Source organism: Myotis myotis, unplaced genomic scaffold, assembly GCF_014108235.1.
Source record: "Myotis myotis isolate mMyoMyo1 unplaced genomic scaffold, mMyoMyo1.p scaffold_m19_p_20, whole genome shotgun sequence".
Lineage (NCBI taxonomy): Eukaryota > Metazoa > Chordata > Mammalia > Chiroptera > Vespertilionidae > Myotis > Myotis myotis.
The window spans coordinates 16,029,836-16,055,743 of NW_023416325.1; the positions used below are offsets into that span (position 1 = coordinate 16,029,836).

The 25,908-nt window shown below is 45.3% G+C and overlaps 1 protein-coding gene and 2 long non-coding RNA genes across 18 annotated transcripts in view; all 3 read right to left on the reverse strand.

Annotated features, from left to right (window-relative positions):
• Positions 1-4,662, reverse strand: part of ATXN2 (ataxin 2) — a 98,014-nt gene extending 93,352 nt beyond the window's left edge. For 13 of the 16 annotated variants that reach the window (XR_004974859.1, XR_004974858.1, XR_004974857.1 and 10 more), the window contains exon 1: positions 4,189-4,662. Coding sequence is in view for 12 of the 16 variants with exons in the window: in XM_036353857.1 (XP_036209750.1) it covers positions 4,189-4,382 (194 nt within the window). In the remaining 4 variants the exon portion in view is untranslated. The remainder of the gene's footprint in view (positions 1-4,188) is intronic. The other 3 variants (XM_036353858.1, XM_036353855.1, XM_036353860.1) reach the window with 1 other exon arrangement.
• A 5,697-nt stretch (positions 4,663-10,359) lies between these two features.
• LOC118678634 lies at positions 10,360-12,214 on the reverse strand. The gene is made up of 2 exons (XR_004974949.1): positions 12,039-12,214; positions 10,360-11,891 (listed from the first exon to the last, which is right to left on the reverse strand). It is a non-coding gene; the product is annotated as an uncharacterized LOC118678634 (long non-coding RNA).
• Positions 12,215-16,668: 4,454 nt separating this feature from the next.
• Positions 16,669-25,696, reverse strand: LOC118678633. The gene is made up of 3 exons (XR_004974948.1): positions 23,376-25,696; positions 20,144-20,333; positions 16,669-16,820 (listed from the first exon to the last, which is right to left on the reverse strand). It is a non-coding gene; the product is annotated as an uncharacterized LOC118678633 (long non-coding RNA).
• Between the last annotated feature and the right edge of the window lie 212 nt (positions 25,697-25,908).

Consider the following 25,908-nt stretch of genomic DNA (forward strand, 5'->3'; position numbering starts at 1 on the left):
ATTAAAAGTTCTAGGGGGAAAATTTTCTAAAAACTTAAAATCCATTTCAAGGTGTAAAAACATTATGCTATGGTGAATGTAAGTTCTAACACAGCTGTAGCTACTTAGAGCAAAAAAAATCAAATCCTCCCCAACTAAGTCGAAACATATGGCTATTAAATAGCTATGATATGAGTTAACATCCCCTTCGTAAAATTGTAACTTTCTCTAATTAGAGAAACACAGAAAATACAAGTTTACATTAATCAAAAAAGGAACTCCATGGCTGATACCATTTTGACTTTTAAGAATGCAAAATCTTTAAAAGCAACTATAGACATTTTTCTTTGATAAGCAATATGATATAGGTTTTTGCCCAATTGTAAAAAGTGTATTTTCTCTAGATACTTGGAATGAAAATTAAACTGATTAGGTAATATAAATAAGCCAGATAGAGAAACAAAATGTACCTCTTTTAACAGCCATTCACAGCTTGCCTCTAATGACTTAACTGCCAATTAACTTTTTTGGTACAACTTCAAATTTGGTTATTATCAATAACCACATAAAAGAATGAAATTTAACAAAGGATGATGCAGTTTAAACCTTATAAATTACAAATGGGGCTGTGACTAATTAATCTAGATAAAAAGCAAATGACTGCCTCCTTCAAAATTTTGCTCAAATGTTACCCACTCTCTGCCCCCATACTCCCATACTGCTCCCTTAATATGAGATTAGAGGGGAGCATAAATACAGCTTGCTAATTTAATGTCATGCTTATGGTCTGGTTCATCACATTTGAATGTAAATACCAAAATAGCTGTTACCTTTTATTCACTGACGTATTCCAAGTACCTATACCTGTCTTATACATATCTTTTCAACAAATGTATTGAATAAATGTAGGTGTTTTTAGACTTTTCTAACGGTATTTAAAGAGATGAACATATCACTGATATTTAAATGGGAGCATATGAACAATTACACGAAACTGCAGCATAAGTTCTACGTTGCAAGGCCTTCAGAAAAAGAAGCAGTAAAAACACTAAATAAGCCGAAACCGGCGTGGCTCAGTGGATAGAGCGTCGGCCTGCGGACTGAAAGGTCCCAGGTTCAATTCCGGTCAAGGGCATGTACCTGGGTTGCGGGCATATCCCCAGTGGGAGGTGTGCAGGAGGCAGCTGATCGATGTTTCTCTCTCATCGATGTTTCTAACTCTCTCTCTCCCTTCCTCTCTGTAAAAAATCAATAAAATATATTAAAAAAAACAACACTAAATAAACTGGTCATAGAGTAATAGCTAACAAATACTTTGATGAATGAGGGAAGTTAACAAAACCACCACCAAAAAGCTTTAGAACAAGTCCTCAGAACTTTTATTCCTCTACTTAGTAGAAATAGCAATACAACAGATAAACCATGTGTTCTCCTTAATACTAACAGTCACAGTTTTCAAAGCAGCTTCACATATATTGTTTCATTAAATCCTCAGAGACACCAAATTCAAACTCAAACTCAAAGTGCTAACAAAAGCACTTAATGTATGCACTTCGCCAGTAAGTACACCTTTTCTCTTGAAAATCCCTCACTGTGTCTGACAAACTACAAAGAAACCATTCTATAGAAGAGCCACCTTCTTGGCACTGGAAACTTACCCAAGTCCTCTGAAGAGTAATATGGCACAGCTAGCAAGAGCCATAAAAATCTTCAAGCCCTTTGACCTAGTAAAACCACTCCTGGGAACTTTCTCTAAGGAAATAATTAGACTGAACCAAAAAGCTATTAGTATAAAGATGTTTACTGCACCATTATCTATAATTTTGAAACCTAATTCCCAACTAGAGAATGGTTAAGAAACCTAAAAAAAAAAAAAAAAAAAGTTGAAGAAAAAAAGGTAAACACAAAATAACACATCCAGTCACTAAAACTACGTAAAAATGAAAAGGTAAAAAGCCAAAATAAGAATTGGAATTAAGGTAAAATCATGATTACACATTAACAGTGTGGTTACATTGTTCTAAGAGGGGGGAAAAAAACCACCTTCTGAAACACATATGACAAAGAATAAATTTTGAAAGCCAAACAAATGCATTCTTTACCCCCCCAAAAGTCAAATACGAAGAAATATTATATTATTTAAAGCAGACGAGAATTTCTAGACTTTCAAAAATATTTTCCTATCTCTAAACAAGGCAAACCCAATGTGCATTTTCTTTCTTCACCCTCAGTCCCAGAACTTATTTTAACGGCCGATACACTCCAACACAAGTGAGGACACTTGAGAAATAATTGGTTTATGAAGAACCCAGTTAACAGTGATTCAAATGGAAAGAATTCTACGAGTACATTAACTAAAGACCTGCACAAGAATAACACTTCACATTATATGAACCCAGTACATCAAACAAAACTTCACAGATTTATCAAAAAGAGGGCTACAACTTACAAATTGTAAAAGTAAAAGAACTTAAAGCCTAAAGAGAGCCTATGCAGGTTAAAAGCTTAGTTTTAATTCTTATTTGAACGAGTTGCACCTATCTGCCAGGTTTCTATCTGATACCTAAGAAGGAAAAAAATCAATGCATCCTTTTATTAAAAAATATTTAAATTTTTTCCATTTGTCACTATGGATGCCACTGAGAAAGGGAAGCTTAAGTGACAGAATCCTAAGAGGGGAAACGGGCACTTCATTTGAACTACTGTTAGCTGGATGCTAGAGAGCTCCTGTAGGTAAACTGTCCGGGGAGAGGGGGGTAGGGCAGGAGTCGGAAAACCAACGAAGGCAGCAGCACTACGGGAGAATCAGTGCCGTTTCATCTAAAACGGATCGCTGAAAACCTGTTTCCAACCAGAAAACTCCGTGCCTGGGGGGCGGGGGAATCCCTAGCCCCACCTTCGCCAGCGCAGGACGCGTTTCTCCAGCCCCGCCAGCCCCGCCTCCGCCTCCGGAGGCCCCGCAGCGGCAGCGCCCGGCCGGGCACCGGGCAGCGGACCGGCGTGCCCTTGGCGAGCCTGCGGCCCTCCCCACCGTAAGGGCACCGGCCACAAAGGAACGGAGCCTATTGACAGGCGCTGCCCCGTCCGAACACGAAGCATTTTCTCGGTTCTTGAAATACGAACTGACAGCCACCCCCCCCCCCCCACGCACGCGCCGCCGGCCTTCCCGCACACACACACCCTCCCGAGTCAGACCCGCTCCCGGGACCACGCGGGGCCCCCAGGTTCTCCCGCAAACCTGGGCCCCGGGGCGCCGGGAGGGGAGACCACGCGGGCCAACACCCGCATGTCTGACCTCCGGAGCCCCCCGGGCCCGCGGTTGCAGTCCCTCTCCCCTCGAAACCTCCGGCCCTGGGGCCGCGATCCCCAGGCGCCTGCTCTCCCGCGGCCTCGGAGCGGCAATGCGGCTCGGCCACCGCCCGCGCGGAGAGGCCTGGCGGGGGAAGGACGGAGGCCGCGAGGGGGCCGGGCCCTCCCACCCCGTGCCCAGGTGGGGGAGGGCGGGACGCTGCGGGGGACCACGGAGCCGGGCGGCGGCGCCGAGTCCCGGCCCCAGATTTACACGCGGGGCTGCAGGGGCCACTGCCCCCGCCCCTCCGCCCCGGCGCCCCGCGGTCCGGCCGGCAGCAGCGGGGAAGGACACCGGCCGGCCTAGTGGTTCCAGATGTGCCCCGCGCTGCCCTTCGGGGGAGGGGGCGCGGCCCCCGGCTCCCCTCCCTCGCCCAGCCCCGCCGGGGGAGCGGGCAAGTTTCGGGAGACGGACCCCCGCGCCACGACCCTCCCACGTTCGCACTGACAGGGAGGGTGGGGGCGCGGCCCCGGCATCCCCCCTCCACGAGGGGCGGCGGAGGCCTCGAGGAGGGGGCACCGAGGCTGACAATCGCCGGGACCCGCGAACCGCTCCCGAACTCTCACACGGAGCGGGGAGGCGGCCCGGTCCTTCCATCTTGACCGTTTGGGGAGGGGGTGGGGTGCTGCAGGGGCTGGACCCGGCCTGACATTCCCGGAGGGAACCCGGGGCGCCTCCCACCCAGCCCCCCGGGCTCGGGACCGGAGCGGGGAGCCCCACCCCCACTGCGGGCCCCCAGCCCACTCCCCCCCCCCCCAGGCTCGGCCGGTCACGGGGCGGGGACGGCGGTGGGGCCGCGGGGGAGGGGATGCGAGGCCCAGGCCTGCCCGGCGCGGAGGGGGCTGGGGCGCGACACCCACCTGCCCAGGCCGGGCCGCCCGCTGCCTGCGCTCGCCGCCGCCGCCGCCGAGGAGGAGGAGGAAGCCGGGGCCGAGGACGAGACCGAGGGCGAGGACGGCGGGGCGGCGGGCGACGTGAGAAGGCCGCCGCCACCGGGCTTGCGGGCATTGGCGGCCGCGGACGGCTGCTGCTGCTGCTGGGGCTTCAGCGACATGGTGCGGGGCCCATACACCGGCCCGCACGCCGGGCGGGAACAGCCGGGAGCCGGGCGCGCCGAGGAGACGCCGGAGCGCGGCGGGGACGCGCGGGCGCCGAACGGGGAGGCGCGGGTTGGCGCGGCCGGGAGGGCGCCCGGGCCCGCGACGGGGAGAAGGAGCACGACGAAGGGGCGGGGGGGCCCGCCGAAACCGAGGAACTGCCGGGAGCCGGGCCGGAACGCGCCGCCGCCGTTGCCGTTGCTACCAAAACAGTCTGAGGCGGAGGGTGGCGAGCGCAGCCCAGAGGGAGGGGGGCCGGGGCCGGGGCCGGGCGGAGGAGGAGCGGCGGAGGGATACGGGGCCGCAGCGGCGTTGCCGCCGCCCCGCCGCCCGGGCCGCGGGAGCGAGTGCCTCCCGGGTCCCCTGGCCGCGGCGAAGCGGCGAGGCTCGATGGCCGCGGCCGGGCCCCGAGGACCCGCGGCTGCCGAGCGCATCGGGGGCCGGGGACGGAGCGGCGTGCGGCCGCGCTGCCGGGTGGGCGCGGAGGCGCCGGGATGGGGACTCTTTACCGGAAGTCGGAAGGGTCGGGCGGAAGCAGATCGTGAAGCGGCCCCAGGGCCGGGAGGGACACGTGAGGAGCGGGCGCCGCGCTGGACCGCGTTCGCGGGGGTCGGGTGAGGGCCCGGCGGCCCCTCCAGCCCGGATCCGCCCTCCTCGAGGCGGGCCTGCCCTTTGGAGAGGGCGTGTCTGTCTTCGCCTGCAGGGCCGGCCCAGTGCGGGGGACGGGAGGGGAGCGTTTCTTCCCCGCCCCCCAATATTCCTTCAACGTCCGCCGGCTGCGAGGCGACCCGAGATGGCCCCCACCTGATGCAGCCTAAAAAAAGGACAGCGGGTGCCTTCGAGGCGGACGTTGTCGGATGCGTGTGCGGCGCCTGGAACACAGGCATCCCACCGTTGTCTTTGTGTCCCCGGCACCTGGCACGCAGTGGGCCCTCGGGGTCACCGCGTGTCTCAAAGACGGGCCGTCCTCTCCTTCCTGCCCGGCCGCCTCCCGGGGCCGCTCACATCTGGTCACCTTTTCCCCACTTCGTCCGTCCCTGCCACACTAACCAGAAAACGCCTGGGCACCTGACCTTCATTTGAACCCTCCTTCCCTCCCTTGAACTTCTTTTTCCTCATTCATGAGGCTCGAAAGGAAGTGGACGTGATTGGCAGAGCGGTGGATAGTGGGGTCTCCCCCGGCGGAGGGAGGCCGAACAGACGTCGTAAGAATGTGCGAACTTTAGACCTTGGCCCCTTTGGAAGTTTTACTTTAACTTGCTTAGGTTGCTGGCCAGCACAGTAGTCCGTTTTCAAAATGTGTTGCAATGAAACTGGAAGCAAGTAGGTAACTTGATTTTTTTTTCCAGTGAAGAATCTAGTGTTTTTTTTGTTAAAAAAAGTGAAATTAACTTTAGGGATGAGAGGAGGAAAACACCAGAATTCCCCTTGATGGCCCAGAACTATCAGATAAGAAGGTCAAGATGTAGAAAAACTTGGAGAATGATTGTCACGAGTCTCCAGCAGCCAAAGTGAAATTAATCTCCTACACAGTCCAGGCAGCAATGATCATTTTATTCTTCAAACAGCTGAAAAGTAGGAAAATCAGCTATCTTCTATCTGAGATGAAAAGGAGATTGGGTGGGGGTAGTACTCTTTTAAACCAGTAGTTGCAAAATCCTTTAAAAATTAACCCCAAGGAAACTGAGACTAAAAAACCAGATGAGGTGGTAAAAAAAAAAAAAAAAAAAATAGAAGGGCCATAACAGAAATACAACCAACTTTCTGTGGCTTAATGATTTGACAATTAGCCATATCAGGGACCAAGGTCCCAGAATTCAATCTTAGGACCAAATTTCAGACTGATGGGAGGAAAAGGGAAGTGGCATAAGGCCTGAAGCTGACACAGCTGAACTTAATTTATGCTGAGCAAGCTCGTTTTCCCCCATTATCATTGAAAATATTTTTTATCAATTGTATTAAAGTATAAATTACATGTTATGAGATTCACCCATTTTTATACAATGCAATGATTCTCAGTAAACTTAGATTTGTACAACCATAACCACTAATTTCACATTTCCCTCACCCCATAGGATCCTTCATACCCATCCTCAGCCCCAACAACTAATTTACTTTCTGTCTCAGTGGATTTACCTGTTCTAGACAGTTCATATAAATGGAATCTTACAATAGATGGTCTTGGCCTTATTGCTTTTTTAAAATACATTTTCATTGATTTCAGAGAGAAAGGGAGAGGGAGAGAGAAACAGCAATGATGAGAGAGAATCATGGATCTGCCTCCTGCACGCCCCCTACTGGGCATGGAGCGCGCAACTTGGGCATGTGCCCTTGATAAAAATCGAACCCAGGACCCTTCAGTCACAAGCTGGCGCTCTATTCACTGAACCAAACTGGCTAGGGCAGGGGTGGGCAACCTTTTTGTGAGTGCGTGCCAAAACCAGCAAAATCTCTGACTCAAAATTCTACGTGCCAACCCTAGTTTTTTGAGAACATGTTACGCCTACTTGATATCTCTTAAAGTGTACGTATGTGAAGAACCTTGAAGAAATAATAAAATTCATTCCAGCGACAAAAACACAGTTTATGATAATGAAAAATACATTTATTTTTTAATGTATACATGTACACTGATAGTCCAACAGAAAACTTTATGACTCCGTTTGATATTATCAGTGGGACTTTTGCTGCCGAGAGAAACATAGAAATTTATTCCCCTTCATTAGTACCGGTGGGCAAAGCGAGAGAGAAGGTTTCATTTTTATAGAGTGAAATTTTGAATAAGTAGGTAAGGCGGTTGTCTTGTCAACGAAAACCCGTTGCGTCTGAGGCTGAAACCAAAACACTGGTCGGATCTAGGAAGGCAGGGAGAGTTAAGGCAGAGGCATAGAAATTGCTCTTCCCCTCTCTCGTCAATCCATGTCTGTGGTCTTTAAGATAACTTGTTATGTAAAATTATTTATCTAAGATGCACCTACACTGAATTTATCTGAAAAATAAAAAAGTCGATATTAAGAAAAAAATTGTAAATGGAAGATTATAAGAGAGGGTTTCGCGTGCCAGCAAAAGTTACTGACGTGCCATGTTTGGCACGCGTGCCAGGGTTTGCCCACCCTTGGGCTAGGGCTTGTCTGCCTTCTTTCTCATATATTTTTTGTGAGGTTTATCCATGTCAGCGTTTCACGCCTTATTATCACTGGGTAGTTTTTGGCTGTATTTGTGTATCTACTCACCAATTGGTTTAGATTGTTTCAGGTTTGGGGCTGTTATGAACAATGCTGTGAACATTTGTATACATCGTATCGTCATATAAACATGTTTTCATTTCTCCTGAGTAGATGCCTAGGAATGAAATGTTTGGTGATATGGCAAGTTTATATTTCTTCTTTTTTATTGATTTTTTTAGAAAGAGAGAGGAATCGAGGGAAGGGGGGAAAGAGGGAGAGATTTATTGTTCCACCCATTTATGCACCCATTGGTTGATTCCTGCATGTGACCTGACCAGGGATCAAACCCAACCCAAAACTTCAGCACATTGGGAGGATGCTCCAACCAATTGAATCACCCAGCCAGGCTATATTTAAGTTTTTTAAAGATACTATCAAACTTTTTCCCAACATGACTGTGCCATTTTACATTCACACTTGGAATGTTTGCAGGTTTATCAAAATTTGATTTCTGGCCTTAACTGGTTTGGCTCAGTGGATAGAGTGTCAGCCTGTGGACTGAAGGGTCCCAGGTTCAGTTCTGGTCAAGGGCACATGTCCAGGTTGCAGGCTCCATCTCCAGTGGGGCGCATGCAGGTGGCAGCCAATCAATGACTCTCTCTCATCACTAATGTTTCTATCTCTCTCTCCCTCTCCCTTCCTTTCTAAAATCAACAAAAATATATTTTTTAAAAATTGATTTCTGCTTTCATATTAAAATGAAAACCGAGAAAACTTCTATTGTCATGCTGTTTTATACACCCTCCCCCATTTTTCTTTATGGAAGGATTACCACCCAAACCAAGGAATATCTATTATTGCAGATTCCTCACCTGAATTCTAGACATCATGGTTATTTAACAGCCACTGTGGTGTCAGAGGGCTTTATATCTTATGACAGGATAATACACCTTAAGACAAATGGTGTGGCAGGCAGCCTTTACAGTGACCCCATATGAACCTGTTCTGGTGTTCAGACCCTGTGAAATACTCTCTGTTTGAATATGAACTGGACCTAGTGGCTTCCTTCTAACAAAAAGAAAAAACTAAGGGTTTTCACTTCCAAGATTAGGTTACAAAAAGACTGTAGCTTCTATTTTACACTGCCCTCTCTTGCCCACTTGCTTTAAAGAAAGATAGCTGCCATGTTAGGAGTTGCCCTATGGAGAGGCCCACATGGCAAAGAACTGACGTCTCCAACCACAGCAGTGAGGACCGGATGGCTGCCTACAGCCACGTGAGAGAGACTGGAAGCAGACATCCCCTAATCAAGCCTTGATTATGACCTCAGCCCTGGTTAATGCACCTTCATTAGGCTTTGTTAGAGACCCTGAACCAGATTCCTAACTCCTGGTGTTTAAGTTAATAAATTTTGGGGTAATTTGTATGCAACCAGAGATAATTAATATAGACGACCCCCAAAAAAGTGATTTCCTGTGATTTCCATGTGCATTCAGAATTCTTTAAAGACAACTGCTGAAGTCGGAAACTAATATCATATCCAATAAAAGTTAAATTTTCGAGTGCCCTTTCCATCCCAAATGATTTAAACAAAACCAAGTATCACTGGAGATTTGTCATCAAAGACTGTGAGGAACACTGTCCTGAAAGAGTTCTGATATTAAGAAGTATTGCTAAAAAATTAACTTCTAAAAAAGCAGTGACCACCCTTGGCTCAGTGGATAGAGCGTTGGCCTCCGGACTCAAGGGTCCCAGGTTCGATTCCAGTCAAGGGCATGTACCTTGGTTGTGGGCATATACCCAGTAGGGAGTGTGCAGGAGGCAGCTGATCACTGTTTCTCTCTCATTGATGTTTCTAACTCTCTATCCCTATCCCTTCCTCTCTGTAAAAAATCAATTATATATATATATATATATATATATATATATATATATATATTTTTTTTTTTTTTTAAAGCAGTGACCATTTCAACCACTATTTCAGAAATGAAAAATAGTATCAAGTGAGAAGTCATATAAAGACTTTCAAACCTGGGACTCGAGTCCTGTGGATTATGTACTTGGTTTCTGAAACTCAATGACCCTTCAGCAAACCACATGGCCCTCTCATTTTCATCACTTCAATGATTAATCAAGTCTGAGGATTTGGGATAAAAAACTGATACAGCCATGCAAAGAATGATTTGCTATCACTCTGTACAGCAGCATGCATCTGATGATCCAGTATTTCCAGCAATTCATTTCTCTGCAATCATTTCTCTTCAGTGCTCTTCATTTGATCATGTTTAATGTATGATGCTACATTACTCACTCAATACTCTTGATTTCGCTTTCAAAAGCATGAAAATTAATTCAAATCAAAACTAACATGCACTGCCTCCCCCCCCCCCCATCTACAAAATCCATCCTCTTAAAATTTTTGCAAAGACCAAGCCTCATTTAAGAAAAGAGAGAGAGCAGATGTAATTTCAAAAATAGGACCATGGCTAATTAAACCAGTGTTGTTTCTTCTAACCATGGTTACTCGGAATTCTTAAAGGCTAATCTATTTGTAGACACTCCAGGAATCCCAAAAGACTAAAAGCAAAAAAACTTTTTAAAGTGTGTGTGTGTGTGTGTGTGTGTGTGTGTGTGTGTGTGTGTGTGTCAGGGGGGTTGCTTCTAAGAGGCATTATTTATACACCTTGTATGCAAAGTAACAACTTTCCCATAGGTTCAAAAAAAAAACCTGAGGATGTGTGGTAAAATAGGAGGGAACACAGCAACATTACTTGAAAAAGCTTTTAAATGAGCCCCTTCCTCCACACAAGCACACTTCTGGTGGTTAAGTTGCCCATTTTGTTTTACCTTGAGGGACAGAATAATGATGTGGTGACACTATTCACAAGGCAAAAGCGGGATGCCAGCTGAAATAGATACAGAAGAAAGAATTCTTTATTTTTCATTGGAAATGCTTGTGCTGCAGAGAGCCAGAAATTTAAAGAAACTCAGTCTTTTTGTTCTTCCTTATTCTCCCTTTTTGTTTTCATTGGCCCCCTTTTTGGGGTGACTGTTGTGGGCAGCCAGTTGTTTCAAGGGGCCATAGATCCATGGAAAGCCAGAGATGTGAAGTATGCACCATTTGGAGAACTCGGGAAGGGATGTGGAACGGATGTGTGCAGCACCCGTGACAGCTGAACTGGCCATTAGCATGGGATCTTGTTAAATGTGCTACAGGATACCGGGAGCCCCACAATGGAACCCCGGAGGGATCAGACTATAATTAATACTGACATTGCTGACCTATGATCTTAGAATAGGGACTTGGATTCTTGTTCCGGAGTGGAATCAGATATAGGCTTAATAATGCTCCCTTGTCTTGCTCAAGCCCCCATATTATCAAAACTATTTATTTTCTGTAAGGTAAGCCTTAGGGCTCAGGAGAGATAATGCTGATAATAACTGCAGGCCTTTATATAGCATTTATTATGTACCAGCTCTGTTCTAAGTGCCTTTTACATAATAACTCATGCATATAATCTTCACAGTAACCCACTGATGCTCAATGGGAGGGGAGAATTTTGCCTCCTCCCATCTCCAGGGGACCATTCGGCAGTGTCTAGAGACATTTATGGTTGTCACAATTGAAAGGGAAAGGCCACTGGCATCTTGTAGGTAGAGGTTAGGGATGCTTCAGTGCACAGGACTGCCCACTCCCTCAAACAGAGAACCGTCCAGCCCTACATATCAGCAGTGCTGAGGGTGATTGAGAAACCCTGCAGTAACTTTATGACGTAGATGGGATTAGTCTTTTTATCTGACAGACAGTTAAGTCACTTTGCCCAAGGTCATATGCAGTATGAGCACGTTAGAGCTGGGATTCGAACCCAGGCAGTCTGTCTCCAACATCTGGGCTGTAAGCCACTTTGCTACATGAAATAGTACAGGCGCAATTGCTCTCTGGGAAAAAGAAACTTCTCACCTTGGGTTCATCAAATGCAAACTTCTAGTAAGCTGGCACCACCGATGACTGCCTGCTCATAGATTAAAGAGGGAGCTTACTATTATAAAAGTCACCATCTGCAGGGGACACGCTAGCAGTGCCTATCAAAACTGAAATAGCACCTTCCCAACAGGGTGAAAACTGAATGTACAAGGATAATCATCACAGTGTTGTTTGAAACAGAGAATAGGAACTCCAGCAGGAGACAGTGAAATGCCTTGTAGGGTGTCCCAAATGCAATGGAATACAGAATGTTCCCAGCTGTTCAATGAGAAAGAGGTAGATCTTTGCACTGATCTGGAAGGATCTTTAAGAGCCTGTGTTTAAGAAAAGAAAATTCAAAAGGTAACTATGTGAGGGGGTGGATGTGTTAATTTACTGGATTGCGGTCATTTCACAATGTCTACAAATATCAAATCACATTGTAAGCTTTAAATACATACAATTTTATTTGTCAATTATACCTCAAGAAAGCTGGGCAGGGGAAAGACCTGGCCAGTGTGGCTTGGTGAGCATTGACAGGTCATTGGTCGATTCCCAGGTTGCAGGCTTGATCCTCAGTGCGGGTCATGCAGGAGGCAGCCAATCAATGATTCTCTCTCATCACTGATGTTTCTATCTTTCTCTTCCTCTCCCTTCCTCTCTGAAATCAATAAAAATATATTTTAAAAAATTATAGTAAAATAATGAAACATACATAAATGTGCAGAATATTTTTATGTTGTACACCAATTTGTGTTAAACCAAAGGGAAGTATGTATGAATATATATAAATATGTGTATATACGTTTCTATTTTTTACTCCATATGCATAAGAAAACTGATACTAGGAAGGAGGGAAACTTATCGTATACCTCTGGACTGTTGGAAAATTCACTTTTGAAAATTTATTTTACCATGTACACATGTTACCTTTTCCAAAAACATAACAAAATAAAATGGTAGGGCATCAGAAGGAATAAGTCATATTTGTATAGCACTTCATGGTTTACAAAGCACTTTTATTTGCATTGTTTCCTTTGGCGCTCACCCCAGAGATGGCAACACCAGAACAGGGAAGTGGCATGCGCTCTGCCCAAGGTCACTGCCTGCCAGTTCCCCCACATGCTGCCCTTCCTCGTTTCCCATACTGTCTGCACCACTTTAATTTTGTTTTATTCAACCACAAGCTGCCACTCTCAAGCTCTGGGCAGTAAAACCGTAAGTCACATAAATAGGAAGAAAGGCCTGTTTCAGGAACTTTTCAGCCTGCATCCCTTTCTGCCACATTTGTATTGTTTTCTCCTGAAATACCATATTGGTCAGATACAGGAGCTGCAGAAACAGATTCTTCTCTCCCCCATCAATGTAGAGTCCCTCTGTGCGTAACGGGCACTTAACAAACCTGAGTTGCTTTGATTGGATAGAGACTAATTCTTTCATTTTATCCATGTTTGCTTCTTTGAGCCTGAAATGCATATGCTTCCTATTCATACCTGCTCATTGCAACCAGCCATGGGCGCCCATGATAGGGCCAACATCCAGGTCACCCACTAATGACCCCAGCATTTCCAGGCAGTGCAGGGGACAGTTGGACAACTAGCCTTCCTTACCCATGTTTCACTCACAGGTGGTTTGGGCAGGGTTTGCATTCACCCCTGGATAAAGTTTAGCTCTCTTCCAGTGAATAGCTTGTGATGTAGCCTGGTAGGCAGTTGGGAAAGTGTCCATAGTAGTTCATCAGGAGACACTGGAGCCAAGAAACCATGAGGGTCCTTCTGGAGAACTACTTTTAGTCACTAGCCTCCTGCAGGCTTACAGGAGGTTGGAGCTGAGGCCCTATGAGAATTGGTTTCACTCTCCTTTAATCAGGGCTTTCTTCTATTGCACATGTGGTTCATTTCTGTCCTCAGTGGATCAATACAGGGCAAGTCTTCACATAGCACAGCGGTTCTCAACCTGTGGGTCGCGACTCCTTTGGGGGTCGAAAGACCCTTTCACAGGGGTCGCCTAAGACCATCGGAAAACACATATATAATTACATATTGCCTTTGTGATTAATCGCTATGCTTTAATTATGTTCAATTTGTAACAATGAAATTGGGGATCACCACAACATGAGGAACTGTATTAAAGGGTTGTGGCATTAGGAAGGTTGAGAACCACTGACATAGCAGGAAGCAAATGCTAGGCTTCTGGTTTCCTGAAAATGACTCAGGAATCCTGATACTTTAACTTTTTTTTTTTTTTTAAGTTATATAAGCCTTTTTAAGAACATCCTGAATATTTGTGTATTGGTTAGCATTCGCTGTGTAACAAACCACCCCCCCAACATAGTGGCTTAAAACAACAAACATTATTTTATCTTAAAATTCTGTGGTTAGTTGAACAATTCTTCCATTCTGGGCTGGCTCAACTGGGATAGAATGGTCCAGGATGGCCTAATGCCACGGGTAGCAATTGGCTCCCTATCAGCTGGGGATGATAAAGACAACATGGCCACATGTCTCTAATCAGACAGCAGACTAGCCTAGGCATGTTCACATGGTGGTAGTCACAAGGTTTCCCAAGAGCAGCAAAAGAAGACAAACCCCAAGGCACCGACACTGTTCAAGTCTGTTCTTGTGTCCCATTTTCTAATGTCACATTAAGTCAAAGCAAGACATATGACCAAGACCAGGTTTGAGGGGTGGGAAAATAAGACTCCATGTCACTTGATGGAATAAGCTGCAAAATCACTTTGCAAAGGATCAGCATGCAAGGTGGAAAGAATTTGCAGCCCTTTTTTTGTGATCTATCGTAGTGAGATGGGATATTTAAAAATCCATTTTAAAACTTTAAAAACACAGACACACACAAGATGTCTCCTAATATTCAGAAGAAAGCTGAGAAAGCCTACTTTTATCAATCTGATGACTTTCAAACCTCCAGTTCTTGTCACCTCACTCCAGACTGCTAGAACCATCCTGATGAAAATAGCACTAGGTATTGTTTCTGCAAAGCTGATTGTGATGATTAATTTTATATGTCAACTTGACTGGGCCACAGGATGCCCAGATATCTCATTAAAACATTATTTCTGGACGTGCTTGTGAGAGTGTTTCTAGAAAAAAAAGTAACATCTGAATTGTTAGACTTAGTAAAGTAGATGGCCTTTTCCACTGTGTGTGGGCAACATCCAACCCATTGAGGGTCTGAATAGAACAAAAAGGTGGAGGAAGGGAGAATTCTCTCTCTGCCTGACCACTTGAGCTGGGACATAGGTCTTCTCCTGCCCTCAGACTGGGAATGATGCCATCAGGATTCCTTTTTCTCAGGCCTTTGGACTTGGACTAGAACTTATACCATCAGTTCTCCTGGTTTTCAGGTCTTTGGACTTAGACTGAAACTATATCACCAACTTTCCTGGGTCTCCAGCTTACAGACAGTAGACTGTAGGACTTCTTAGCCTCCCTAATCAAGTGAGCCAAGTTTGTGTGTGTGTGTGTGTGTGTGTGTGTGTGTGTGTACATATACATATATATGTGTGTGTGTGTGTGTGTGTGTGTGTGTGTATTTTTTTTTTTTCTGTTGGTTCTGTGTCTCTGGAGAACCCTAATAGAGTGGTTCTCCAGAAAGGCAATCGCATGACCTTGGGAAGTTTATCCTCATTATCCTTTTTCGACAATGAGAACTACACTAGATGTTCTTGGGTTACATAGGACCTTTCAGAGGCTGTGTTAGAGGAAAATGAAAGTACAGGCCACACGCTGAATGGCCCAAGCCCTGCTCGTAGAGATAAGATGTCCAGGCATGGGGCTGAAATTTTCAGCTTTCGTCCAGATTTTTGGCATGGTCTTTGAGTCTGTGATTTTCAGCTTTTTCTCCTCTAGGCCTGATTAAACCCTTTGATCTCATTTTATTGGGCAATATTATTACACCACTTTGCAAATACACTATTTATTCTAGGCTGACCTTAAAATCTTTTTCTTTCCCCCATTCCTTGAAGGGCATTCATGGTTAGTAGAACATTCAACAGTGCTAGATTAAAATGGGGGAAAGGCATATAATAGGTGCTGGAAAATATTCAAATAGCCCAACCGGTGTGGCTCAGCGGTTGAGCATTGACTTATGAACCAGGAGATCACGGATCACGGTTCGATTCCCAGTCAGGGCACATACCCAGGTTGCCCGCTTGATCCCCGGCTCAGGGCACATACCCAGGTTGCCCGCTTGATCCCCAGCCGGGGATGTGCAGAAGGCAGCTGATCAATGATTCTCTCTCATCGTTGATGTTTCTATCTCTCTCTCCCTTCCTCTCTGAAATCAATAAAAAAAATATTTTTAAATGTTCAAATAAATGAAGGCCAGGTAAGGAAGAAGGAGAGGAAGGCAAATGAAGAGAGTCCCTAAGATATCCAAGTTGGACTATTCTTTTTCTAGCTTTGCTGACATAAAATTCACATTCTATATAATTCACCGATTTAAAGTGTGTACAGTTCAGTGTTTTTTAGTATATTTACAGAATTGTACAACCATCACTACAGTGGGGTGGTGAGGCCCTTCCCCAAATCTTGGGAGGTGAATCACTTGATCTTAGCCAAAAGGCCGAGAAGCGATTGGGAGGTGAATCATACTTGGCCTCATGGAATGAAGGAAAGTGTCTTAAGAGCACTTCTGTACCTGGTCTTTGGTAAGGTTGCTAAGCCACTCATTTAATCAATCCAGAACTTGACCTACCTCCAATCTTGCCTTGTGAGATAATAAACCCCCTCATTGTGGGAACCATTTTGAGTCAGGATTCTGTTACTTGCAGCTGAAGGCATCTCACACATCCATTCCTCCAACTCACACAGAATTTGCTCAAAGCAATACTCTCCAAAATTGCCTTAGCATTCCAGATAGAGGCAGGCCAGAAGCTCTGTCCTTTTAGGTTCATCCCAAATGCCACCATGTCCCTAAACCATTCCAGGCAGGCACAGTCATAATCACCTTGCCCTTTTCCCAGTCCCTCAGGCATTTTCCTTATTGCCCTTTCCAATACATTGCCAGCGGTTATTACCGTACATTCCCCCATACATTCCAGGGGATGTGCTAGGTGCCAGCATCGTACAGGTGAGGATTCCCTTACTTGCCTTCAATCATGCAAAGTCTGCTTGATTTCATCTGCTGAGCCTGTGTTGGTTCCTTCATGCCTTCCAGCAGTGCTGCGTTGAGAGGATTCTCAGGACCAAGCCTTGTGCAGATGAAGGAAAATGGTCCCGGCTTTCAAAATGCATGTTGTCTAGCTGGGGGAGAATGACAGATATAAGCACAGAGGCCAGCAGGGAGCAGGACAGGAGCCACTAACACAACAATCTTGTGAGGGGCAGATATTATTATCATCAGAGATGTCAACTAACTTTCCCTAGATCACTCAGTGAGCAGTAGCAGAGCTGGGGTCTGAACCCAGGCAGGCTAACTCCAGGCCCAGGCACAAATCTCTGCACCACACTGCTGATGCAAGCTTGGCCAGATCTCTGCTTGCCAGGAGAGGCCTGGAGCAGAGCCTTCCCTCACAGCCCTCAGGAGGAACCAATGCTGTAAACACCTTGACCTCAGACCTTTGGCTTCTAGACTGTGAGACAGTAATTCTCTGTTGTTTACATCATTCAGGGTGTGGCCCTTTGTTATGGTGGCCCTAACAAAGCAATACACCATGTACGTCTCAAGGTAGCTGGAAAGAAATAGAGGAGGAGAGTGGAATGAGATGAGATTAGAAAGGCAGGTCAGGGCCAGAGCACACAAGACCTTGTAGGCTTAGGTAAGACTTTGGATTTTATTCTGAGATCCAGGAAAACCATTAATAGGTTTTATAACTGTTTTCTGCATAGTTTAAAGTTGACGATGGGGCCCAAACCGGTTTGGCTCAGTGGATAGAGCGTCGGCCTGCGGACTGAAAGGTCCCAGGTTCGATTCCGGTCAAGGGCATGTACCTGGGTTGCGGGCACATCCCCAGTAGGAGATGTGCAGGAGGCAGCTGATCAATGTTTCTCTCTCATCGATGTTTCTAACTCTCTATCTCTCTCCCTTCCTCTCTGTAAAAAATCAATAAAGTTGACGATGGGAATAGGAGTTGGCGAGGTGGAGAAGAATAGCTGTCAGAGGGAACAGAAGCAAAGATTAGTGTGCTAATTTCTAAGATATCAAAGTACCACAAACTGGAGGGCTTAGAACAACAGAAGTTGCTTCTCTTATAGTTCTGGAGGCCAGAAGTCTGAATTAAGCTTTTTTTTAAGTTTCTATTATTATTATTATTATTTTGCATATAATCGACCAGATATTCCCTGACTAGCCTACCTAAAAATAGCCGTGCCCTTCTATCCCTTTACACCATGTCATTTTTATTCCTATCATTTATTGCTATTAGAAATTTGTTTGTTTTGGGGATGGCAATGACTGGGACTGTTATATTTGCTGCTTCATCCTCCAAATCTAGATAGTGTCTGGCACTTAGTAGGCCTTAAAGTAATTACTAAAAGGACAAATAAATCATCCTATATAATAAAAGACTAATATGCAAATTGACCGAACAGCAGAACGACCAGTTGCTATGATGCACACTGACACCAGGGGCAGACACTCAATGCAAGAGCTGCCCCCTGGTGTTCAGTGTGCTCCCACAGGGGGAGTGCCACTCAGCCAGAAGCCCTGAGCCAGGCTCATGGCTGGCGAGAGCAGTGGCAGTGGCAGGAGCCTCTCCACTTCCGTGACAGTCAGACATCCCCCAAGGGCTCCCAGACTGTGAGAGGGCACAGGCCAGGCTGAGGGACCCTCCCGAGTGCATGAATTTCATGCACCGGGCCTCTAGTTAAAAACAATATGCATAGAAAATGCTGGAAGAAACACTATTAAAGCACTATAATGATTTTCTCTCTTGAGATAAGGGTGCTTTTAATTCTCCTCTGTTTTTCTGCTTTAAAAATAAAACATCCTACTTTTAAAGGGAGATGGAAATGATCTGCATCTTGATTTGGGTGGTGATCACACAGCTGTATACAATTGTCAAAACTTATCCAATGGAACGCTTAAGAGCTGCATTCTATTATATATTAACTAGAGGCTCAGTGCACGAAATTCCTGCACTACTGGGGGGGGGGTGTCCCTCAGCCCAGCCTGTGCCCTCTCACAGTCCGGAAGCCCTTGGGGGATGACCGACTGATGGCTTAGGCCCACTCCCCACGGGGGGCCTAAGCCATCAGTCAGACATCCTTAGCACTGCCGCAGAGGTGGGAGAGGCTCCCGTCACCACTGCTGTGCTCACTAGCCATGAGCCCAGCTTCTGGTGCACTGATCACCAGGGGACAGCTTCTGCATTGAGCATCTGTCCCCTGGTGGTCAGTGCACGTCATAGCGACCAGTCATTCTGCCATTCGGTCAATTTGCATATTAGCCTTTTATTATATAAGACTAGAGGCCCAATGCACGAAATTTGTGCAAGGGGCTCGGCCCTCTCAGGCCCGGCTTCATCCGGAAGGTCGTCCAGATGGTTGTTCTGCTATTCAGTTTAACTAGCATATTAGCTCTTTATTATATAGGGTTATATCTCAAGAATTTTAAAATATACAAGTAATATACCTGTGTATTTTAAAAATATAACGCTCTTGTTATTATTTTATAGCATTTAGAATATATAATTATAAGTAGGATAAATAGAAATGAGTTACATAACACAAAGTAGGTATTGGATCTATAGTATAAATTAAATTTGACTTGCTATATTTTAGAAAAAGCTCTTGGGAGACATTTGCACACCACACACATACCACTTATACCTGCAAATTAGCACTGCTTTATAATATCCCTCAGTAGTTTATAACAATTTTGTTCTAGGCTTTATCTCTCCCCTATTTTTCTGTAATAAACTGAAGCCACCAATTAAGCTGATTGTGCCAGAATCTAAAGTTTCCAGTTAGCCTGTTTATCAGTGCCTTGGCAGGCAGTAACTGAGTCTACACTCTTAAAAAGTCTGGACTTTTGTTCTACAAGCAACTTTTCCAGCTAGGGAAGCACCTTGGTTTCCATGAAGCTCTGTATAAAAGAACTGAGGTGTCAGCTTAAATGGTTGGTGTGCACTGGGCCCCAAGCCTCCCAGAGTGAAGGGGCCACAATAGGCATTGCAATGATTTCCCAAAAGCCAGCCTTTGGACACAGTGGGGAAAGCCACGGGCATTGTTTATAACCTCCTTTATCAGCTCTGGCTCAGGTCCCGGTGAAGTGGGACAGAAGACAGTGAGAAGTCAGAAAGTCCCATGAAGAGGGTACGTATACAGGACGAGTTTATTTACTCAGACATGGTCTTAACTCAGTATTCAGCTTAGTTAAGCAGATGTACTGAGTTAAAGCAACCACAGAACAGACACTGGGAACGGTGTCCTTTCTGCTCCCAAGATCCAGAGTTAGGAGAGTAGGGTGGGGAGGAGCCCAGGTTTGGGGGCCAGAGGATGCTGAGGTTGTGCACCACCCTTTCACATATTAGCTATGTGACCTCAAGTCAATGCCAGTCGAGTCCTGAACTGTCTTTCACTGAGCCCTGGCTTCCCGATTTTTAAATGGGGCAAACTCTACCTACCTCACAGGCTGATGTTGAGGACTGAATGAACACAGGACATGGCAAGTGCTCAGCACCGTAACTGTAGATGGGTAAGTGGTTCGAAATCCAAGAAGTGGAGCTAGGCTTGGAGTCAAACGTCCACAGGGCAGGACATGCTTCCGCCTCTGGTTTCTCAGTGAGTGCCAGGTGCCTGGATCAACTTTGGGTCCTACCAAATGAAACAGAGATTTTGGGTCTGCCCCTCTCCCTCCACATTGCCTACCTGGGGTAACCAGCACTGGAAAAGAGGTCTCTCATAGGAATGTTCTTCTAGGTTTTCCTAGTGGGGCTCCCACAAGAGAAGAGTAATCCAATCAGGGATTTTAGCATCAATTGCCTCCCTTCCCACAAGAATGTTATCTCAGAAGGTGAAAATAACACTGGTTTTAAGAGTTCACCAAAAAGGCATCTCTCTCCTGAGGGCTAACCAAGAAGATGGGGGGAAGGGCTTGGTGTGGGTTATCTTTTTCGAGCTTATTCTGGTTCTGAGAAGCAGGCATATTTACAAAGGTGAGGAGCAAAGGGCTGCAGGAAGAGGAGGATCCAACATAGAGGGAGAAAGGCACAGGGGAGAGCTTTAGAGTTTCTCCGGCTCTAGAGAGCCAGGAATCTCGCCAAAGAGAAAGTGAAGTATTGGCAGCAACTGAGAGATCCTGTGTGGACTTTTAGGAAAGATTTTGGGCTGCAGCACGAGGCCTCCTTTAATAGGGCCAGGAGAGTTCTGGCAGCAGCCCCCAGCCCAGGCATGTTCCCACATAACTGAAGTCGAATGTGCTGGGGGAGGGTGGCCGGAGGCGGCCTCCGGGTTCTTCCTGGCTGCAGAATCTCAGCATTCTGCAGTTGGCCCTGTTTGGGATCCAAGCCAGTTTGTGTTGATTTTCCGCAGCATGGAAACAAATGCAACGAAGCTGTTTTCCTGAGGCGTGCATTTTGAAAAGAGGATTTTAATTTTTTCCTCCGAGGACAGGTGGAGTGGGGGTGGGGGTTAGGGGAAGCTGTGACGTGGCTCTTCCATTGCTGTCCCTTTTGCAAACCCGTTCTGGCTGTTTCCGAGTAAGCATAAACTAATGAGTGTGTGAGTGGGCATAGCTGTGATGAAGGCTAAGTCTTTCACAAAAGCTAATTCCTGGAAAATGCTGCTGGCGGACCCTCTGGCTATGTGCGATAAATCACAATCCGCCTTCCGCTGGAATGTGTCCAAGAGAGCAACTCTCCTCGTTCCTCCTAAAATTTTCCGCTTACTCTTCTTCTCTTCCAGGTCTTTCTCAGTGATCATTTCTTTCTGCCCAGAAATTAGTTTGCGCTTCTTTTCAGTTAGCATCCAAAGTCTTTTGGTGCTAAGTATAATTATATTAATGATGTCAAGTGATACAGGAAAGTTTTCTCCAGTGGTGGAAACAACTCGTTCTTTTAATGGCAGTGGTGCTCAATCTGTGGGTCGCGACCCCTTTGGGGGTCGAAAGACCCTTTCACAGGGGTCGCCTAAGACCATCGGAAAACACATATATAATTACATATTGTCTTTGTGATTAATCACTATGCTTTAATTATGTTCAATTTGTAACAATGAAATTGGGGGTCACCACAACATGAGGAACTGTATTAAAGGGTCGCGGCATTAGGAAGGTTGAGAACCACTGTTTTAATGGCATTCACCTTCTCCCAATTCCCTAGGGAAAATCTGAACTTTTGGCTCATTGGGCCACAACCTAGGGATTGAAAATTTACAATCAGGAATTGATACAGCTGGAGAGGGGGATCTCGGTGGGCTCTTCCTTTTTAAATGAGGAACAAAAGTACAAGATTTGTTCTGGGACCTGCTGTTTCTTGCAGCCAAAGATGGCCGAAAACATGGAGGCTACCCAGCTGGTGTTGCTTGGTGGTTGAGCATTGACCTATGAACCAGGTCAGGGTTCGAGTCCCGGTTAGGGCTTGGTCCCCAGTAGGGGGTGTGCAGAAGGCAACTGATCAATGATTCTCTCTCATCATTGATGTTTCTCTCTCTCCTCCTCTCTCTGAAATCAATAAAAATATATTTAAAAAACAAAACAAAAAATGTGGAGGCCAAGTCAGAACTGTTTTTCCTATTCAACATTTATGTGCAGTGCTATAGGGTTATCTTTTGGAAAGAACTGCACCATCAGTCATGTGCTAGGGTAGATTTATCCTGGGTATCATAAACCTTCATGCTCCAAGACCTTGCAGGTGATTTCACACTTTGATTGGCTTCACCCACTGGACAAACCTCTCTGCATTTATTTTGAGAGGCTGAATTTGAAAGGAGTCTCAGGTCAGGGGATTTAGAACAAAAGAGCAAAGCGGCTTTAGTTCACTTAGTGCGCTTGGTAATTAGCCTCGGAGTAAGGCATGTTACCTGCACCAGCGCAGCTCCGTGCCAAGTACCAAACCACATTTTCCAGATGAATCCAGTGAGAAGTTTCTGACCCGAAGCAATTCAACATTAGGCCCCAAGGACCACAGTCATGTTGTGTAAAATAACAGATTGTTCATCTCTCCCTGGCCTTCTTTACCACAGCAAGAATGCAAAATCCAGATTAAGAACCAATGCAGTGCCCCTTTCATGCTCTCCTAAGCTTCCAAATTACAGTGAGAGGCTGCTCCAAAAGTGTACTAGAGAAAATGACTCTGAAATAGTTTTGGCTCCTGGAATGACAGCTTTCAAAATTAATGTTTGATGGAACCCATTATTGATAAGTGTCTGAGCATTCTGGTGTGGGCGTGAAGTAAGGTTAGCATTAAGTGGTAAAGGGTTACCATTAATTTAAAAAAATGATAAGAGCAGGTAAAGGAATAGATTACGAGATTAGCCAGAATAAACAGGCCACAACCCCTCCCATAAAGAATAAAAAATAAAAGAAGCCCTATTAAGTTTCCCTGAAGTTCCCAAAAACCCAAATCCGAAGACTGGCTTTCCATTTGCTCCAAGCTGACCGCAGTACTGTGTTTGGGGGAAAATCAACTTCAGAGGACACACTTGGCTTTGGCTCTGGGGTAAAACTCGGGGTTACTGAAGGGAAAGGCTTTTCTCCCTATTACCACTTCGCTCTTTCCTGTCATTTAAGCATTTAACTTTAAAAGCTCCATCTGCTGGTGAGGCCACTAGGTAGATATTCTGGGATTCCCGTTTCAGAAATTTTCGCAGGCAAGAATGAAGTCTGGCCAGCGCGGAGGCCTGCCAGGGAACACTTACTTGGTGGCTTCCTGAACTCGCCAAAGGTGATGTCTTTGAGTGGCTTAATTGTCCCTCGGCGCCATGAAGGAGCAGGAGTCAGGGCTGGAGACTCCTGAAAAATGACCTTCTGCTGCCAAGAAAGAAGTACCATAGCAGAATCACCTCGACAGTTAATTCAGTTTTATCCTGGAGAAAACGAAATAATTTCCCTCAAATGCTGTGAGTGGCTTTCCTTTTTTAGATCAGCCCATGGACTTCATCACAAGCAATGTGGCATCGGGTATAAAGCAGCCAAATCTCAAGGGTAGTATTCGTAGCTTGTGGATCCCAACTGCACTAGGAGAGGGGTTTCCAAGTGATGACAGACGGTCGTTCATTTGTGATCTGCCAAATTCTCCACACTCAGCTGGCTGGCTATTTAGGTAGGAGTTCCTCAGCCCTTTTGATGAGGACACTTTCACTATGCAAGGAGGGGGTCTGCCTCAGTGTATCCTAGGAAGTCACATTTTGTGACAGTTTCCAAAAATAAAACAATCTCAGCATGGTGTCGGGCCTAGGAAAAAATCTTAGGTGTATAAATTCATTGCTTTTGGTTTGCAAGAGTTGTGCCTGGGTCTTCTACCCCGAGCCTCCAAATTAAAATAATTTTTCCTATCCTGTATTTGTTCAGGTACTTATTGTTAGGAAAGTTGGGAGCAAAGGGGCAGAAAAATGAGTATAACCTAGCTGCTCACTACATTGTTGCAAGATTGAAATCCAAGCCATTGACACTTTCTTACATTATTTAGATATGAACTCCCAAGCAAATGTCAATAGGAGACACACAAATTTCACATGAAACAGAATCATTTCAAAGTTTGGTTACTTTAATGCAATGTCATTGTTCAAGGTAGTATGGGTATGTTAAGTGGTTCATTTCCACCCTGAAGAAAACACTGACAAGTGTCTATCTTATGTAATTTTGTCAAATTCAAACATAACTCTTTTAACAGGTTTTTAAAAAACATTTTCTTTCCATATCTTAATAAGATTTTTATTTTCTGCAACATTTTTTAGAAACCTTCAAGTAGTTTGGAAACATTTGCCCATTTGCTCATTTCTCTGGGAACAGGCTTCCAGAACATTTATCCCACCTATGCAGAAAATCTGCATTTTCCCAGCTGGTGGTAGAGCTGCTTGATAGAGGTGATCAGAGAGAAATGAGGAGTGTGCAAGCTTTGTAAAGCACTTGTAATTCTCTTCATTAGTATGCTACAATCCACCCCAGCTTCTGCAAGGTCAGACATGCAACACAAGTACTTGGCCAAAAAAGCAGGATTCTAACTAGTGTAAAAATAGATTTTAAATAAAATAGAATCTCTATAGGAAAGGGAATTAGGTTATGTTTTACATTCCCACTGTTGCTCTAAGATATCTGAGATATCTGGTAAGTCCAAAGAGGACTTACAGTCGGTCTGCCAAAAACTGAGAATGTCTTAAGTACATTCATTTTGCAAAGTTACAGGTAAGGTTCTCTGGAAATGCTGCAGCACATCCCACAACAATGGATGGTGATTAGCGATACAATTGGTGTGCTAACAAGTAACTTGTAAGACATTTAGGTCAAAGGGGATGAGGCCTACCCATAGGCTGGCTAAAAAAATTCTGAAATGTGATAATTTGAACTTTGGCTAATTATAAAGCAGAAAACAAACTCATCATGTAACAGTATGTCTTGTTAACCTATCCAACTTACCACTTTTGAAAGCTAAATTCCAACAGCTCTTATTTTAATTTTGCTCATTACTGCATATTACGAATTATTTGGAGTTTGTTTTTAGAGAAAGTACACAGCCCCTCTGTTGGCCTACAACAAGCATTACATGACAGTTTTAAAGAGGGCTCTGTTAAAATTCTAATTTTTGGATTTAGAAACACCCTTTGGTTACAGCTTGAAAGCATAATTGAAAATCTGCCCAAGCTCCCTCTAGCCGCAACCTGAACATGCAGCCCAATCTTTTGTAAACATTCAAAAAATACTGATTCCAGCAAAATACACAATCAGCTAGTCAGAGGCCTCACTCTACATTTTAACGTGGATGATAAATCTGACTGCTCATTCTTGCTAGATGCAAGGAAATTCACTCTGAGATTTGAGTCTTGAAGTCACTATTAAGTTTCCTCCTTATTTGAGGTTCATGGGGAGGTGTAGAATCATCAAAAATAAACGAAGTTGCCCTAGCCGGTTCGGCTCAGTAGACAGAGTGTCAGCCTGCGGACTGAAGGGTCCTGGGTTTGATTCCAGCCAAGGGCACAAGCCCGGGTTGTGGGATCGTTCCCCTGTAAGGGGTGTGCAGGAGGCAACCAATGATTCCCTCTCATCATTGATGTTTCTCTCTCCCTCTCCCTTCCTTTCTGGAGAAAAAAAAAAAAAAGGGCTTAAGAAAAGAAAAAAAAAAAAAAAGAAAGAAAGAAAAAATAAACAAAGTGGAAACACCACCATTTTTCCTACACTGGGTCTGCTCAGTCTGCCCTGGATTGTTGTTTTTCCTGGCTAGCCCTAGAGCAAGAA